Here is a 20216-nt window from a genome sequence, read left to right as displayed (position 1 = left end):
GTGGTGCTCATAACACCAAGGCCACGGGTTCGGATCTCATATAGGGATGGCTGGTTTGCTCACTGGGTGAGCGTGGTGCTGACAACACCAAGTCAAGGGTTAAGATCCCCTTACCAGTCATCTTTTTTTTTTAAAAAAAAAAAAAGAAAAAAAAAGAAAATAACTCTGTTCCTTTCACAGAAATGTAGTGTTCTACCTTCATTGCTCCATTCCCTCTCTTCCATTAGCCCTTTGTTTCCATACCACACGTGGAGCATCCCTGCCTGCCTCCTCCTATGCCTTCCTGTTGGCAGAAAGAAATTAAACATTCTACCTTCTAACCTCAGAACTCTGTACAGTACTTAAACATAATCAATATTTTTTAAAATCTGTGGATTTAACTGATTAAAATTTAATTTTATTTTCAGATTCAACTAAGTATTTTGATTGCTTTATCATTAAAAGGCTATACTATTCAATATTCAGAAAGTTTAGGCATTGTTATTTCTTTTTTCTCAATAAAAGAATGGGGGAGTGGTGGTGATGCTGGCATTTGTTCTGAAAGGTGAAATGTGATGTGAAACTCATTTCCCATTGAGTAATTCAGCAATAGACACACTGAACCATTGGTGAACTTCTCTAAGGTGAATATAGAGAACAGTTAATCAGGGCTGAGTGATGCAGAGTAAAAGGAAAACACAAAAAAAGGCCTGTGCTTGACTTTACCATACTCTCCTACCACAAAATATTTAAGCAAAAGACTGTTTTTGCTCTGGGATTTTTTTGCCCCAACTTTAGCCCTCCCTTCTCCTTAAACTGTACATCAGGAATAAAAATGCTGTTGATGTGGGATATTCTCCCTTAAATATTTTTATTTTTTATTTTTATTTTATTTTATTTTTTTTCGTTAAATTTTTATTTTGTCAATATACAATGTATATGATTATTATGGCCCATCACCGACACCTCCCTCCCTCCTCCCTCTCCAAACTCATTTTATGAGGCCAGCATTACCCTGATACCAAAATTATACAGAGGCATTACAAGGATATTATAGACAAATGTTTCTATTTATTTATTTATTCAGTCGATATACAATGTGGTGGATTATTGTGGCCCATTACTGAAACGTCCCTCCCTCCTCCCACTCCTCCCTCCCTCCCAACAATGTCCTTTCTTTTCACTTGTCGTATCAACTTTAAGGAATTGTAATTGTTGTATCTTCTTCTCTGCCCCCCCCCCGTTTTTTTGTGTGTATTTATTTATTTATTTTTAGCTCCCACAAATAAGTGAGAACATGTGATATTTCTCTTTCTGTGCCTGACTTGTTTCACTTAATATAATTCTCTCTAGGTCCATCCATGTTGTATGTCTCTGTTTGCAGATGACATGATCCCTTAAATATTTTTAGATGGGAAAGAAATGGCCTGTTCATTCTGACAGCTTGTTTCGAGGTTGTATTTAATAATTTGTATCTCATACTTCCAGATCTTCCACACGTAGGACAGGTCTCATTATCACTTCTGTATTTCATTATAACTTTATTAGGCCCAAACAAAGCAAGAGCCACTAATAGGTAGGAAAACATACTATTGTAGTAAACTAGGGTTTGGGATAGTGATGGGAAGTTGTGGTTTTTAGAGATCAAAGAAGCCTTGTGATCTTAGACGAAAACCAAAGTGGTATTCACTTAGGTCTAATTTTAAACCAGCAGAACAACATATTTTACAGCAATGTTTCTCACAATTGTGCAAAGACTTTTGAGTGCCTCTGCTGTACTAGGCATTGTGTTAAATGCTATGAGGAATAAAAGATGAATAAGGGCAAAGTTTTTTTCTTAAATAAGATTGAAATTTTTGTTAGCCTTTCCCTTTACTGTAATCAAAATAATTTCATAACTTTCAGAGAGACATATGCATCAAGCACAACTTGCCAGAACTTATTTTATTTATTTATTTATTTATTTTCCATTCCTCTTTTCTTTTTTTTAACTTTATTTTACTTCTCAATATACTTTGTAGTTGATTTTCATGCCCCTTTGCCCATTCCTCTCCACTCCTCCCCCTGACCACATCATATCTGTTCACTTGACTTAAAAAGTTCAAGGAATTTTTGTGATTATTGTGATTGCCAGAACTTATTTAAATAACTATTGCTGTGCAGAAAGAGAAATCAAGAAAGCTTGCCCATTTACAATAGCCACCAAAAAAATAAAATACTTAGGAGTTGAGTTAACCAAGGATGTGAAAAATCTCTGTAATGAGAACTACAAACCACTGCTGAGAAAAATTAGAGAGGATACAAGAAGATGGAAAGATATCCCATGCTCTTGGATTGGAAGAATCAACATTGTGAAAATGTCCATACTATGCAAAGTGATATACAAATTCAATGCAATCCCCATCAAAATTCCAATGACATTTCTCTCAGAAATGGAAAGAACTCTCCAGACATTTAGATGGAATAACAAAAGACCTCGCATAGCCAAAGCAATGCTGAGCAAAAAAAATAAAGCTGGAAGCATAACACTACCTGAATTTAAACTATACTACAAAGCTGTAATAAAGAAAACAGCATGGTACTGGCATAAAAACAGACACACGGAACAATGGAATAGAATAGAGAATCCAGAAATCAACCCACACACCTACAGCCATCTGATCTTTGACAAAGGCACCAAGCCTATACACTGCGGAAGAGACTGCCTCTTCAGCAAATGGTGCTGTGATAACTGGATATCCATATGCAGGAGAATGAAACTAGACCCAGACCTTTCACCATATACTAAAGTCAACTCAAAATGGATGAAAGAATTAAATATACACCCTGAAACAATAAAACTTCTTAAAGAAAACATAGGAGAAACACTTCAGGAAGTAGGACTGGACACAGGTTTTGGTAATGGGCCACAATAATCAACCACATTGTACATTGACAAAATAAAATAAAATTTGGAAGAAAAATAAATAAATAAATAAACAACTATTGCTGGCTTTTACAGTTCAAATTCAATGAATTTAACACCACTTAACTTTATTTAATTTAGACAATTGTAGTATCAGAAAAATATATTTTATAGTATCTTCCATTACATTAACATTATTAATATTGTTGAAGATCCTTTTCTATTTCTATTTTTTTTTTTGAATGAGGTGTTACAAAAAAAACTATTGGTGAATAATGTTTTTAAAAAAGAAACTAAGACTTTGTATCTTCGACTAAAAGTCAAACAAATGCCTCACAGACAAATGAGGTAATTTACATATATTCTCCTTCTGGCTAGACTTTTAGATTTTTAAAAATGATCTTTTTAATCTTTTAAAATGGTCTCTTAGGACTTAAGGTGAGTGACTTATCAAAAATATTTTAAGTCTGGGAGACCACCTGTCTAGAAGTTAGAAATGCAGAATTAAAATATGGTAGTTAACAGCCTAGCCCTTAAACTAGAACTAGAAATTAGAAATGCAGAATTAAATTGTGATAGGTAACAGCTCAGCCTGTAAACAAGAACTAGGCTAAAGTCCCAGCTTATCTACCTACCAGTGTGTGAGCCAGGTTAAGTTACATAAGTCCTTGTATCTCACTTCCCTCCATCTGCGAAATAGAGATAATACTACTACTTCATAAGATTGTTGTGAAGATTAAATTAATAAATACATGTGAAGTGCTTGGAAGAGGGTATGGCATAAGTTAAACACTCCATAAGTGTTATTTATTACTAATTTTACTGAGTAGGGGGACCTGCTATCCAGTTACACCAGTAGTCTCTTACTGTAACATAAAGAGATTGCATTCAAAGAAATGCTCAATAAATAATCAACTCATTCAACAAATATTTTTGAGTGCCCACATGTCAGGTACTGTCTAGATCCTGGGGATAGAACCAGGGTGGACAAAATAAAGTTCTCAGTTTTAAGGGACTTTCATTTCAGTGGCATAAACTGACAATTTAAAAAATGTATAAATAATTTTATGTATTTATAAATACTTTGTAGAAGAAAAAGCAGGTTAAAGGGATGGAGAGTAATAGGTGATGATAGTGGGACAGGTTGTTTTAGACAGAGCGGTCAGGACTCAAAGAAATGTTTGAACACAGACACGAATAAAGTGAAAGAGTGAGTGCTGGGAAAATCAATAGGAAAAGAATTCTAGGAAATGGGAACAGCAAAATAAGAACCATGAGGCAGAATTAAATTCAGGACTTCAAGAGCAAACAGATGGTCCATGTGAGGGAGTGAAGAGAGATCTAGTATTTGGAGATGAGGCAGGAATAGTCAAATAATTTTGGGTTAATAATAGATATATTCAGTGACTCAACCAAAATGATGAAACGTCATGCTAAAAATACGTCAAGAAGTACAAAATCTTATGGAAATCAGGGGACATAACTAGATACACTTGTAAACAACGACTATAGGATGTTGAGTGGGACTATTTTGTGTGCTCATAATTAAAACGAAGAGCTAAGTAAACTCCTTTCTATGAGAAATTCCAAAGAGACCCCCCCAAATGGGGCCAGACACTCCCCCCACCCACCAATGGTAGACACACTGTGAGATGAAATAACTGACTCTCCTAACAGCAACTAGAACCCAGCTCCCAATATGCACAAGGAGAAAGCTAAGGACAGGATCAGTGCAAGTAAGCAGACTCCTGGAGAGCACAGTGCTCCCAGGGAAAGGTTACTCTTCTTCTCAGAGGGAAAAGGATTATTACTTTTTCCTCCTCAAGCCAAGTGACGGGACCTCACTGGGAGAATCATGTGTAAAGATTGTGTGTGTGTATGCAAGAAGGGAGATTGGAACTTGTCCCTCAGCCAGCTGGATGATAATCTACTGAACAGAGAGGTACATCTGGAGCTGCTATGGCAAAGCAGTGTGGTGAGTACCTTCTTAGAAGACTTGGGCATTTGCTGCCTGAGGTTTGGGAGCCACCTATGAATCAAAGACAACTGCCTAGTTCTAGTCTTCAGATTTCTGAAGGAGAGGAGCTTGCTGGAGAAGCTCACGCTAACAGAGTAGGGAGGGACTGTAGTCTAGAGTTTGTTTCAGAAAGGAAATGAATTTCCCACTTCTCCCCATCCTGGTGTTTTGTGGCTCTTAGAGGGCTCATAAAATGATCTGGCAGTTACCATGGCTATATGAAAAGCAGCATAGATGTTAGGAAATTGGTAAGAGAGCTGGTAAGTGAGGGACACTCTAGCTGGAGAGGGAGTTGGGGGCATGGACTGATGTCAGGGCCAAAGGTGGAGAAGTTGTTTTTCCCTGAGGAATTCCTCAGTGAGTGAGGGGGCTAGAATGAAGATGAACACCATCCATAGAAAAGCAATCACATCACCAGCAAGGAGGTCTCAATTCCAGAATCTGTTAGCAGTAGGTAAAACTGGATTGAGCCAGACAAGGACCTGGACACTTTCCCACACAACACATAACTAATTATGCAGGGCCTCTACCACCTTTGTCTTCCTTCTCTGACCCCAAAACTAGAGGAGCTAAGTGGGAAGAGAGGAGGGAATTCTCAGAGCCAGAACTCTTTCCAGCTTTTCTACTCCAAACAACCAACATCACAATTTGTGTGAGGAAAAAGGGGGTGATCATATTGCTGTCAGCTTCAAAATTGAAGTTTTAAACTGGATAAATGAAGTTCTAATAATTATTAGAAAGTTATGGCATGTGCCAGGATTTCGTTAAGGAATGTGAGAACACTTGATACATCATGGTTGGAAGCCTTGATTGGAATAAAAAATAAAAACTATTTTGCTTTTATGCTCTTGTTGAGATACATTACACAAGTAACTAAACAATGAAGTATAACACTACAAGCCACACCAAATCTACTAAATAGTCAAAGTGCACTAATCTAAAATCGTAATTTTATGAGATTTTATTTTAATGTAAAATTTCATCTACCTCCTCAGTTTTGATAAAGTATGGATTCTGTCAGCTGCTTGTTTGGTTTAACAAAGTAAATCAATAGTCCCTCAATCAGCAATGTATATTACAAACTCTTTAGGCCGTAGTCAGGGATATGAACTCAGATTATCTCCTATTCTGTTCTTATAAAGTTCTTTTGAGAGAAGTGATATTTAAGGAAGTTTATCTAAGGAACATTGTACTCCTCATCTAGGTGCTTTCTTTATATTATTTTGTCTGGCCAGTACAGGGATCCAAACCCTAATCTAGGTACTTTAATTCTACCTTTGGATCAAGCTGGACCAGTAGAAGTATACATACATGACCGCATAAGTATATCTCCTTTAAAAATCTGTCACCAACTTCAACTTCAAACTTGTGTTCTCAGGCTTCTTTGAATTTATTATAAGAGGTAGTTGTATAAAATTCTCTCCTACTTTTTGTAAAAATATTGCTGATATTATTCAATGCATTGCTCAGTGTGAATCCCATATGAGAAATTTCTCCATCAACTAGTAGAAGGAAAAATTCTCTCTTGATGCATTTCTTTCTTTTCAGTAATGAGAATTCATTAACTCTAAGTTTTCTTTGTTATCCTTGCTGTCAGAAAACTCAAAGCTATATTTGTAGCTCTATCAGAGCAAGTGACTTAATATGTAGAAAAACTTCACATTTCTACTTTTTCTTGAATTTGATCCCTATTTTATCAATTTGGTGTAGATTTTGGGGGAGAGTCTATATGTAAAGGAATGGAGTATAGATAAATAAATTTATTTCATGTCCCAGAAAGAATTTGTTCAGAAAATTGAAAGTTTATCTCCCACCAGGAAACTGATTAATCTTAGAAGTGTTTTTCAGAGACTAATCACAGAAAACTGAGGATTAAATGGGTCCAAAAGTGCTATCTTCATTCATTCACTAGTTTAATAACATTAGCTAGTCTGTATTGTATATCCCAATGAATTGAACAGTTAAAGGATTGTTTTAGCACTATTACTGTTAGTAAATTCCAAAAACCTTATCTCTGGTTTTTGGTATATGTGTCATTATGTATTGTAAAGCTTAGCAGATCCTTATATGAAGGCCCCACATTTCAAATACCATAGTAGGATTTCCTACTCTCTTAGCACTGTCACAGTGGGGGTCAAGTTTTGGGAGAACACTCAATATGAGGCAGTACCAATGCACCTTAATTTGTTCAAGCTGAGAAAACAAAAATATCAATATAATTAATTAATTTTTGTCCCTATCTCAGCAAGGAGAACTCGTGTAAAAGTACTGCTAGAGAACGAGCTGTCACTACTCTGTCACCAACTCTCTTTTTCTTTGTCTTGAATCCTCAGCTAAAATGTTGTTTGTTTACTATAATACTCTATAAGATGTTCTGCAATTGCTATAACTGTCTTCATGCATTTCAGAGATCTTGGAGGCTGCAACTTCCATTACAGACACAAAGACCTAGGGAGACAGAAAGGTCTTGGGGAACAGGCCTGAGGTGCTCTCCACAGCCTTGCTGCTCAGGGCCACCTCGAGAAGCTGCATCCAACACCAGCACCCCAGCTGCTTTGGCTGCTCCAGCCATGGCTAAATTGGCCCCAGCTGTGGATGGACCCACAGCTTTGGAAAATACAAGCTGGAAGCCTTGGCAGCATCCATGTTGTAGAGCTATTTTTCCTGCCCATAATCCTGCCTACTGGGCCAATTGTCGAGGTAGGGCTGGGTCTGGAGCTCACAGACCCCTCAAGCCCATTGTACAGACTAGGTCACAAACCTTTCACATATCAGGCTGGGTCCCCGATCTCTCACATGCCAGGCTGGATCACCAGACCCCTCACAAGCAGTAGATAACTTGGACTGATTTCACAGATGAGACTTTGAACTTTGAATTTTTGAGTTGAAACAAGTTAGGACTTTGAGGATGGAATAAATGTATTTGTATGTGAGAAGATATGAGTTTTGCAGAGCCACATGCAGAATGCCTTGGAGTGAGTGACCTGCCAAAACTTGACCCACTGTGACAGTGTTAAGAAGGTGGGAAATCCTATTATGGTAATTGAAAGGTGGGCCCTTGAAGAGGTGATTAGATTATAGGACCATGTCATAGTGAATGGACCAAAAATGGTGGTCATGGAGGGCTTTCAAAGGAGAGTGAATGAGGAGGTTAGTCTCTGTGCTCTGCCATTTTTCCATGTGATACTCTGCCACCACCAAGGCCTTCATGAAATGTGCTTCCTGGACTTGTACTTCCCAGCCTCAGAAAATGTAAGCAATAACTTTCATTTTCTTACAAATTACCTAGTTCTGTGTATTTTGTTATAAGCAATGGAAATGGACTAATACAGGTACCTTCAAAACAATACATGACAGAAGAGAATGGATCCACAAATTGTAATATCTGTGTTTACCCAGAAAACTAGTTCATTCACTAGTTTTTACAACATTGGCTAGTCTGTAATGTACATCCCAATAAACTGACCAATAAAAGGATTGTTTTTGCGTTACAGAGACACAACCTAGGTATAACTTTAAGAGCTTCCATAAATTAATCAGATTATTATACATAGGCATCCATGTATTATCAGGCCTAAAAGAACTTGGTACAAAACATGGGATATGCAAACAATGATAAAAATCATCCATGACTAGTGACACTGGCACTATACTTCTTTAGCTTGAGGCCATCAGATGCCTCATTGCTGTGACACTGCTAAGTGTGGGAAGGACTATTAAATAGTTTGTTGGCATATAAAAATGCCTGTGGTCAAGTTGCTGTTTTACTTGTTATGCAGTGTAACATATCTACTATGGGTTTCCAAGGGACTCAAGTCCACAAATATGTTCCTCCTGACTCAGCTTGAGCCATTTGCACAGAACAGCACAGGGAAGACAGACCAATTGATTCAGCACAGAGAGAAGGGTAACTCTTTGAAAACATTTTCTTCACACTATAGTGTAGGATGAAAAGATTGTACAACAGGGCTGGCCAGTTAGCTCAGTTGGTTAGAGTGTGGTGCTGATAACACCAAGGTCTAGGGTTCAATTCCTGAACTGGCCAGCCACAAAAAAAGAAAAAGAGGATTATAGGATAAAATTTATAATTACAGAAAAACAGCAAAGAAGAAAATAAACATTTGAATAAAAGACAAACTATTGATTTAAGATTCTTTTTTTTTCCTTAGAGATCAATTAATTTTTAAATAATTCATTTTGCTTTTGTATTCTACAACCCCTAGAATAATTACCAAAGAAATACTTAAACATATGACATGCTCCATTTAGTTAATAATTTAGAGTGTAATGCTCTATTTCTTCTTCTTTGCCTGTCATTCTTTAAATTTCTACCAAAGTGTAAGCTATATCATGAAATTTGATGACATGCACTGTAATATCCCTTGAGTGTCCTGAACAAAGGCCATTAGTATAGGAAATAAGGACATACTTATGACTATCTTTCAATATCTTTAGGCTGACATCCACTTATTCTCTATTTACATATCCTTAATCCCTGGTTTTCTAGAAATTGTAGCACATACTCAGGCTTTTTAAAAAAATGAAAGCTGTCTCATTTTCTGCATCTACATTTCAAAGTATACATAAACCTAAGTATACAGGACCATAGGCCCATATAAAAAATTTATTTGAATTTGGAATCTAGATTTTGTGGAAAAAAAAGTCAGGAGATTTTGTTAAAATGAGTCTGGCAAATCTTGTCCCAAAGCTACACTGAGTAGGAGTCTGTTTTCCTTTGAAAGCAAGAATATAATCTATATTTTCACAGAATGTGAGTAAAAATTGAATATAATTATTAAGATATATTTTCATTTCATTGGCAGACATTTCACTTTTTAAAGGCTGTATGAAAAAAACAGCTTGATCTCATAACCCAAAGTTTTTATTGTTATTGTTGCCTCTTTATTTTTGGCTAAACTATACATTTCAAGTGAGTATACAGAAACCTGATACTATATATTGAAAAACTTCAAGTAAATAACCATACATGATATTTATTAGTGTTAAGTAACATAGTAACCAGAATAGAAAGGGCATATGTCTCTAGTCCTAAGTACAGCATGCTCCAACATAGTCGTTTCTTGGGTTGCTGTGATTTCAATTCTTGGCAGCCTAATATCATGCTTCACAATGAATACCAACTTCTGCATCTGTTAAGGTGAGCCATTGGCTAAACAGATATGCAGTAAAATATTTATTTGTTTTCTTTATGGTGATTTTTAGGACTGGTCACACACAACCCCTTTCTACCTTCTTCCCTCCCTCCTTTCCATGCATATTTTTGGGAGCCCATATATGCTAGAAATAAGGTCCCTCTTTGTTGAGAATGCACAGTCCAGTGAAGTTGAGATTCAATTAAACAAAAATTCTAGTATAATGAGGAAAGTGTTATGATACCATGAAAGCACAGAGGAGAAACACTTAATATGATTTATGGGATTAAATAAGGCAATTTAAAGATTACACCTGACACAAACACATAGATATTTGCATATGGCGTTAACATACATTTAAATAATATGTATTATTTACTTTTCAGAAATAAGACAATGGTGACTCAGTGTTAGTTGATATGTCTGTCTCCAGTATAATGAAAGAAATATACTGTCTCAGTTGGGGGTTAATATTTGTAAATTACTTGACTTTTCTAGAAAAATGATTCCACAAAATTTCAAGATGTTATTGATTTTCTAATTTCTAATATATTTTCAACAGCTGAACTATAGTTAATACCAAAGGAAAACTTTCATTAAATGCCAAATTAGCTTAAAAAATACAGGTGTTAGTCCTGGTTTGGTGGTTCATTAACTATGTAATTTTAACTAAGTTATTTGACTTAATCAAATCTCAGTTTCTTCACTGGAAACATGAGGAGGTTGAGAAGATGTTTTTAAAATTTCTTTCTAGATTTGAACATCTGACTTTTCAAAAAATTCTGGTTTACACTAATATTTTTTTAAAACTATCTTAAGACTATAGCATTTAAGTTTCTCTCCTAGAAAGTGCTTATAAATTATTTTTGCTCTTGCTCCCTATAAAATTTGTCTTTGTCCTGCTAGTCACACAGTCCCCACCACACTACCCAAGACTTGTCAGACTGGTTCTATTTAGATCACCAGGACTTCTTTCTTCATCTCAGTCCAGCCCAGGAAGTCACTGATAGAGCTGGATGTATATACTTGACTGCAGACCTTGGTCTCCACAGGACTCTTCCTTGCTGGTCAGCAATGTATCGGTGAGTTCCCTTTTCCTTTCTGTCTGAAGGTAACTTATAGATTAAAATGGCATAAGCCATACCAAAGAATGTGTAGAATTCCAGTTTATTATCATTTTTAGTGTAGAGAAATATATTTGAGATTTTACATGAAATTATGTCAAGAAATACAGAGACTAAACCCTGGACCTTGGTGTTATCAGCATCATGTTCTAACTACCTGAGCTAATTGGCCAGCCCAAGAAACAGATCTCTATTCTTTCTATATTAGTGTTCCCTGTCCTCTCCTGTACCATCCACAGTGTTTTTCTGTATACTTTCAGGAGCATTCTACAAAATGTAAAGGTACACTTTGACAGCTGTCTTTTTGTTTGTTTGTTTCAAGAGGAATAGAATGTGTTTAGCTTGGACCTTGTCTTATTGAGAAAGTACTTTTATTTCAGAAGGTATAGATGGGAAAAAATAAATTTGAAATCATGCAGATCAAAATGATTTATTTCTATAAGTAGTTTAAAATTGAAAATTATCAATATTTAGGCTGACTGGTTAGCGCATTTGATTAGAGTGCGGCATTACAACTGCAAGGTCACGGGTTTGGATCCCTGTACTGGTCAGCCACCAAAATTTTTTTTTAAATTAAAAACAAAAATTATAGATATTTTAAAAGAATAAGAAACAATTTGAGAAGATGGTATGATTAAATTATTATGATCAGATTTTAGATGCAAATACAATGATGTGCCTGGCCACAATAAACTTCTCTAACAGATGTCATAATTACTTTGAGGTTGTTTTCTTTCAAAGTTAGAAACTAACCAGTAATAAGCTTTCGGTGTACTAGTTTGGACTATGGAAATAATTTTATCTTCAGATTAAATTTTATTTTCTCTGATTAAAATATTAGCATATTATTTTTGATTAATTTCCACTTTGAGAAGAAAATAATTTGAAAAATATAAAATTTCCAATGGAATCTGTGATTTTCACTTAACAGGGAAAAATAGTCAGATTATGTAATTGGTTTTAAGACTATTACTATAGAAAGCAGTTCTTCTAGAAAGCTTCTACCGATCTATGATAGTTCTGAGTGAATCTGCAGTTTGATTATTAATGTGTATTAAAGTGAATTTTTCTGTGTAGTCTCCAATTCAAAGCAAAAGATATGCTTAATTTTTAAAGTCCTGCTTCAGAGTAGATAGAAATTACATCTCAAGGGAAAAAAACCAAAAAACCAAGCAAACAGAAACAACTTTTTCATCTGAAGATTATATGAAAAGCAGAACACAACTATTTTTGAGTGGACTTGAAGCTGTTAAGAGAATGGGCTAGTATGGAAAGGAATAAAGTTTACTGTGCACACCTGGAGTAAGTGTGCCAACAGGAATGCTCTAAAGAAAGAGGTGTAATTGAAATACGGGTTGTAAATAGAGAATTTCTCTTTAAGGTCATTGGTTCATAGCAGGGAAAGCATACAAGAAATAGGTGAGGAGTTTTATCAAATAGCATCTTTCTTCCTCTTCAGCCAAATTTCTGATGGTCTCTTCCCTCACTGCACCTGTTCTGAATAAGTAGTTTCTTTTTTAAATTCAAGAGTAAGAAAAAATTTGGACCAAGTAAACATAATTATTCTTCTGCTTCAATTTTCCCCTACTTCTTATTTTCTACTATTTGTTGAGCATAAAGAAATCAATATATGAATTTTATAAACACACACACAGAGCAGAAGGTAAATGAAAACTTTTTCAGTAACAAATTTATAGGAAAGCAGTCTGGAAAGAAAAATATATATTTATTGGTGATGATGGAGGTGTAGACTAACTACATTCACCAGCAACTACTGAAAAGAATTAAGGGTAAGAAGACTGAACTTACAGGCATTAGCATCTACACACATTAATACAGATGAAGGTGAAATGAATGATATTCAAATGAAACAGAATGGACACCTTTAATTTTTACCTAATAGGGTAAGAACTGTCTCTCAAGTGCGGCCCATGAACCCCCCCACATTATAGTCAATGAGTGCTATTTAAAAATAGAGAAGTCCAGCTCCCCTCTCAGAAACTCTAATGAATCTCTGGTTGAGGCATGGGAATCACATTTTAAAAATTTACACAAGATAATTCTTATTCACACTAAAGTTTGAGAAGAACTGATACATAAAGACAAAAAAGAGTGGAACTTGTAAGGCTGAAAGAAATTAAAGCATAAATGAAATAGGTCAGTTGTCAAAAGAGGTAGCCCTGTGTTTTATTTAAACTGGTGTAATTATATCTTAATGGGAGGTACTCTCTTGCTAGTCACCTTTCCCTCCAGAGAGCAGAGTACTCATTTATGCCACATAGTGATGATTAAGGAGAGGATAATTTCAGAAGGTATGGGAAACTGAAGGGAGGATACAGACGTTTAGGTAGTTTGTGTCAAACAGAGGGTGATCTTATTTAGATCTTAAAAGTCTGTTTGTTTACAGAAAAAACATCAGTGTCAAACTAATCTAGCAATGTTACACTCTGAAATTAGTCAACAGTGATACTGAAGGGACACTCCAGTGAGGTTCAGGCCCAGAGGTGCTACATGATCATGCTACAAGTGTTTAACACATGCTCACTTCTTCAACCAAGATCTGTCCTGATCTAGGAAACAACTTTTAGTGAGTTCTTATTGTCTACTAAGTCCTGTGTGGAAGAAAACTGTCTGTTTAGTATCTACTATATATTATGTATTTTGTAAAATGCTATTTCATTGAATTTTGAAAATACTTTGAGAAATGGTCAGTATTATCAAGCCTTTAAAAAGATGGAGTAACTGTGGCTGAGATTGTCTAGGCTTAGTAAGTGTTGCATTTAGAATCTGACCTCACTCTTTCTGTCTTTAAAATCTGTGCTTTTTTTCCCTGTAACAGATTGTCTTCCTTGTGTGGGGAGCTAAAAATAGGGTCTTTAGGAACTTTACACTGTCACAGAGGAATGGAAAACATAAATACACACATATATACACATGGAGAAAATGGGTGTGTATAAGCAAAGAAACACATAATATAATGACTAATATATAACGAGGAAGGAAGGGTGGTGTTATAAATTTACTTTCATTTGTAAGTTTTTAAAACATTTTAAAGAACACACTGGCTGCCCTTATTTAATTTTCTTAAAGCTGTCTTTGTATTTACACAAAATAAACATGTGACCTAACTTTTCCACACTATCTCAAAGGCAATCAGTGACGGAGATTATAATACCTAAATTACATCATCACTGTTTTCTATAAAGGATTACAACATTTGCTATATTGCTAAAATCAAGTTCATCTTAGCACAGCATTACATGGAACTAATTCATCGGTCTATGATAACTGTAACTGTCTAATGGACCTTTGTTGTTCTGTCATTGTTATCTGCTTTCCTCTAAAAATTTGTCATTGCTTCAACATAAAGAGGGAATAAATAGAAACATTCACAAAAAATAGCACCATCATAAGCTTCAATATCAGCACCGAGATTTATAAGCATGCCTGATGGCTTTAATGCTTGAAAATGGGTGGGTTGAGCAGTTGTGGAGCTGTTCTTCTGAGATGGCAGGTGGTGAAATGGGTTCTCTGGCTTGTTTCATGACTGTGTCAGGGTTAGGGTTTAGAGGAACTGCACTGAGAAGTTCTTCAAGCACAAGCCCTTGGACATACTGTTTTGTCAAAGATAATGGATGAGAATTGTGAAGAATGCTTTCATAGATTCGGGCATAATTTAATAGGTTTGACATGACTATATTAGGCAGTGAGAGGGTTTTAAGAGGTTGAGAAAGTAAAATGAGCTGCAGAGACACCAATCATGCCAGAACCTGCAAGCCCAACCTTCTCCTCATGGCCTGTGTGGGTGGGTAATTTCTGAGATCTTTAGAATAGTAATTCTAAGATTTTAGAACTAATCTTAGGGGAATCAAAAGTACCATACAGGCATCAATTAAATTCTACCCTGTACCCTTTCATCTGAAGATGTGAGATGATATCTCTTTTATAAAGCTGTAAAGGCAGACACTAAAGGATTTAGCACTTTGTTTAAAGTTGAACTATGAGTCAGTGCAGGACAAAATAATAAATGCTATCATCTGTTTCAAACATACTATGGGCCAACTACTGTCCTAAAACATCATGTGCATTTAATCTTTATAAAAACCTATGCTTATATTATTATACCCATTTACAGATGAGGAAACTGAGGCTCAGGCAGGTAACATTGTTTGCCCATGGATAATAAATGGCAGAACTAAGAATTAACTCAGGGCTCTCTGATTCCAAAGCCTATGCTGTTTATCACAGTGCTATACCATCCTTACAATGTCTCTGTCTACCTAGGTGGTTCTTCTCCTACTCTGATTTAACTGTCTTATTGTGTTAAAAGATATAAAATTTATATTTTCAAGGAACAATGTTATTATTCAATTTATAATCTTTGAAATGGAAATTCAAGTCCAGTAGACAGAAAGCATTGCTGTCTGTATTCTATAAAATAAGGGAATAAATCACTCAAACATTAGATAATTTGCAGGCGGCCACAGGAATGGGTGTCAGTCAGTACTAGAGGTAGAATATATCCTCCCAGTTCACCTGTATACTGAGTCTAATATAGTCAAGTAGAAGAGTTAAATTAATACCAGTGACTACACGATCCAAGAAATATTGTAATTTTTTAACTGACAAAATTGTATATGTTTATCATGTACATGTTGTTCTGAAATATGTATACATTGTATAATGGCTAAATTGAGCTAATTAACATACACGTTACCTCACATATCTTTTTTATGGTGAGAATACTTAAAATCTACTCTCAGCAATTTTCAAGAAGGCAATACATTGTTGTTAACTATAGTCATCATGTTGTACAAAGATCTCTTGAACTTATTCCTCCTATCTAACTAAAATTTTATATTTTAAAATTAGTTATTGTACATTAAAATCTTGTCTGGTCACACTGAGTAAAATTTAGAAAAGGTAAAGCAGTAGGAATAAAAATACTCTCTGATATATATATATATATATATATATATATATATGCACACACACACACACACACACACATATATATATATACACACACACATACAATTCCAACATATACATTCTCATTTGGTACTTAACAACCTTGTGAGGCAGATAATTTTAATATTACCATGAACCATGACTTTACAGATAGGGAAACCAAAGATTAGAAAGACCGAGACTTCCAAATCTCTGAGTAAGTGATTGGTAGAGTTGGAGTTCGAACACACATGTTCTCACTCGAGCCTGTACATTCTAGTTCTCCCTGCTGCTTGCACCACACGTGTTATTTGGAATCATAAGTGCTTCCTTGGTTATGCAGAGCTGACTTTCCTTGGCCTTCAAACAATTAGCTTAATCTTGGTGTCTCAACTTGCCCAATAAAGTAAACACCAACGTTCATAAATGAATGCATTGAAAATATTTCAAACTAGTCTTTCAAATAATGCAGTACATTCAAGCCATTGTTCAGCACTTTGGCACATATTACTGGATTCAGCCACAAAGCTCCTAAATTTGGGCTTCATAAATAGAGTTGTAAATCTTTGCACAAAACTGTATACTTCATGGATGATGATTGGCAGCTGCCTGACTCATAGATTCTTAGAGCTGGATGATTCCAAAGATGAGTGCTTTTCTATTTTTCCTTTACCAATAGAATCTTTTTTTGCACAGAAGGCCTAATTGAAACCCCTGAGGCCTGGGGGAAAACTGCTGTGGGTGCAGCGGGACTGAGGCTGAGAGCTCTACTTTCTCTTTATCCCCTCAGGCACACATCAGGCATCTTGAGAGATTTTTCAACCCGCTTTATAGACAAATTTTTAAACCCACTTAAAAATTTTTTCAACCCACTTTAGAAACAAATTAATTTCTCATTATGAAAGAGGAAACAATCGGGCCGGCCCGGTGGCACACTGCTACAGTGCGACGCTTGGGAGCGCAGTGGCGCTCCCGCCGAGGGTTCGGATCCCACATACAGACCGGTTCCCGCTCACTGGCTGAGCGAGGTGTGGGAGCAACACCAAGGGTTGCGATCCCATTGCCGGTCCCGGTCCGGTACGGGCGCGACACTGAGGGTTGCGATCCGTTGCCGGACACGAAAAAAAGACAAAAAAAAAAAATAACTCTCAAATACCACAGTCATTTTGCTTATTTCTTTATGGTTTTTGAGGCCTTTGATTTATTTAGTCCACATTGCTTTTAAGAAGTTTACAAACCCTTTCCGGGGACATTTACATTGATGCCTTATTTTTCTTCAGTGTTTTTCCTCACGACACATATTGATTCATGAAACATTTCTGGAGCATCTGCTGCGGGCTGTACCTGTGTCAGGGAATGAGGGAGGGCTTTTGTTGTCCCACAGATCCGGGTACAATATCATCTGCTGGCTGTATGAACCTGAGCAAGTTTCTTAATCCCTCTTGGCCTCAGTTACCTCAGAAAGAGGAAACAATGACAATAGCCAAAATTTGTTGAGCATTTACTGTGTAACTAGTGTGGTACCAATGGCTCTTAAGTGCTATTTCATTTAACCCTTAGAAGAACCCTATGAGTTATGTCTTATCATTATCCCCATTTGTAGGTGGGGAAATGTGGTCTTAGAGGGTGAGTAAGTTTCTTAAAGCCACCTACCTAGTGACTGGCTGGATCAGGACTAAACCCAAGCTGTTTGATATCAAAGCCCAGGTCTTTAATACTAATCAAGAAAATGGAAGTCATTTGCTTAAAGTCATAGAGCTTGTTACAAGGAGACTCTTTATTGGAATCTCGGTCCCTTCATTTATTACTATTAGATTTATTATTTGTATCTCAAAATTAAGATACTAAAGAAAATTAAGCAAAAATATTTTATCATCTTTCCGATATACAGAATATTCAAGACAATTAGTTAATATGTTTCATGATGTCCTCTTTTCTCAATGATAATTACAGAAAAAGGGCAATTTACCTTGATTGTAACTAATCAGTTTTGCATATTATAATAGTATCAGATTTAGCTGTGAGTGACAGGAAATCCAGAGTGGCAGAGCATTATATAAAACAAGTCTGGAGGTAGACAGATAAGCACTAACAGGGAAGTTTGCTAATTAGAAATCTAGTCTCTTACTCGTTTGCTGTCCTACCAGCGTGAACATGTGCCTTCCAAATCATGTTCTAATATGGCTGCCTGAACTCCAACTAGCACATGTATATTCTCACTGTGGAATTTACATCAGGATTCTAGCCACCAGAATAGACACTATTGCTTGGAATTTATTCCTGTGGTGACTCCTGTGTAAGAGATACTATTCTATTTTCCAGGTGGTCATTTGTCTAATCAAATATCAGGATTCTATTATTAAGGAAAAAGAACAAATATTTGGATAGGTCTCTAGGAGTCTCTACCATAGACATATTAAGTCTGAGCCATGAGAGGTACATCTCATTGCGATGAACTGTAGGCAGGTGGATATATGGGTCTAATATTTAGACAAAGTGAGCTGAGCTACAATTACAGATTTGGCAGCCGTCAGCATATAGATGTGAATTAAAGCCATAGACATTGGTAACTAAAAATATTTGGTTCTTTTGGATAAAATAATATTTTCTTGTAATATTATGGTATTAATTTGCAAGAAAATTCTTCCTTATTCTATTATGAACCTGAGCATATTTCACTATATGTTATTATTAAAATGCCAGTATATTAGGGTATGATTAAATTAAGGTGAGTATATAGTGATCAACTTCACAAATCTTGTGTTCTATCCAAAAACTAAAACTCAATACTTACATATACCACAGGTCAGTAATTGGGGCAGGAAATTCGTTAATCAAGAAATCTCTCTCTTTTTTTGGAAGAATCGTATAAACATTAACAGGGTCTATATGTTTTCCAATTGATCTCCATTGCTAAATTAGTTCAGATAGGGTTTAATTATGTACAGGAGTTTCTAGATTATTTTAGGGATTCTTGTATATGGCTTACAGTGCTTGCCAGGGAAATAGCAAGCTGAAATACACCACAGGGTCTTAGCACATGTTCCAACTGGCACATTGCAATTTTAAGTGCTGTCAAGGTCTAGGGATTTTAAAATTAGCTTAGGATGCAAGTAGTAAAGAAATATGACTTTCTCACAGGAATGCTACTTGAATTATTTCAAATGACTTGCAGTTCCTTAGTTTGCAAATTATTCCAAATCAACTGACATTGTAGTCAACAGAAAAATTATGCATTTGAAAAATTATGTGAAGGCTGATTCTTTAATAAATGCTAAATTTTAATTATAATAATATTAAGCATTTCCAGGTTATTTGAGGCCTTGAACATTAGCTTTGGTAGAAAATAAAGAATCTAGATCAATTTCAATATCCACTGATTTTTAACAAATTAAGAAAATGAGAGCTCACAACATCATACAAGTTGGGAGCCAGAAGATGCTGGAACTTGTGTGATGTTGAATATGCTCTCAGATTTCTCATCTATTTGAACTGACACACAGATTGGTCTTTCAGTACATAGCTACTTTCATTGTATCCTGCCAATTCTCATAGGAGGCATCTAGACAAAATCACGAGAAAGATTTTGTAGGAAGACAGCTAACTTTACAAAGAGTTTCTGAAAGTCTGAAGCTATATATATTAGCAAACACAAGAGTGTCTCTTGCTCTGGTTTCTCAACCATTTTTCTTCTGATACACCTGCTGTGACATATCAGCACGTTGCCTGTTACTTCTTACTCCTTCCACACTTTTAAGTCTGCACAATTCCGTATGACTGGCGGCAATGACATCCCTTGTTTAGTTTGCTGTGGGAAACTGCTCCTTTTAAAGTTTCTTATTCATATCATGCCAATTTAGTATCTTGAACTAGAAAGAGTTTGAAGAAAAGAAAGCAAATATATTAATAGAATTAAAGCTTACAATAACTCAATTTATAAGTCTATAAACCCATATCTAATTACTTAATAATATCTTTAAATGTTTGGCACCCCATTTATCTGTAACTATAAATTTCTAGAGGTCAGGCAAAGTGTCAGCCTAACTATCAGTTTGTAGTAAACTATGTGGCACTATATCTGTTTGGGA

The 20216-nt window shown here is 35.7% G+C and overlaps 1 protein-coding gene and 1 non-coding gene across 2 annotated transcripts in view; both read left to right on the top strand.

Annotated features, from left to right (window-relative positions):
• The first annotated feature begins 8872 nt into the window (after positions 1-8872).
• On the top strand, positions 8873-8946 carry TRNAI-GAU. The gene has a single exon. It is a non-coding gene; the product is annotated as a tRNA-Ile (tRNA).
• A 2124-nt stretch (positions 8947-11070) lies between these two features.
• Positions 11071-20216, top strand: part of TMPRSS11E (transmembrane protease, serine 11E) — a 39469-nt gene continuing 30323 nt past the window's right edge. Inside the window, exon 1 of the mRNA XM_008583319.1 lies at positions 11071-11136. Within this exon, the coding sequence (XP_008581541.1) occupies positions 11129-11136 (8 nt within the window). The 5' untranslated portion in view covers positions 11071-11128. The remainder of the gene's footprint in view (positions 11137-20216) is intronic.

This window comes from Galeopterus variegatus, unplaced genomic scaffold, assembly GCF_000696425.1.
Source record: "Galeopterus variegatus unplaced genomic scaffold, G_variegatus-3.0.2 Scaffold97, whole genome shotgun sequence".
NCBI classification, from domain to species: Eukaryota; Metazoa; Chordata; class Mammalia; order Dermoptera; family Cynocephalidae; genus Galeopterus; species Galeopterus variegatus.
The sequence above is the reverse complement of the archived record's forward strand: the minus strand, read 5'-3'. Positions and strand labels throughout refer to the sequence as shown.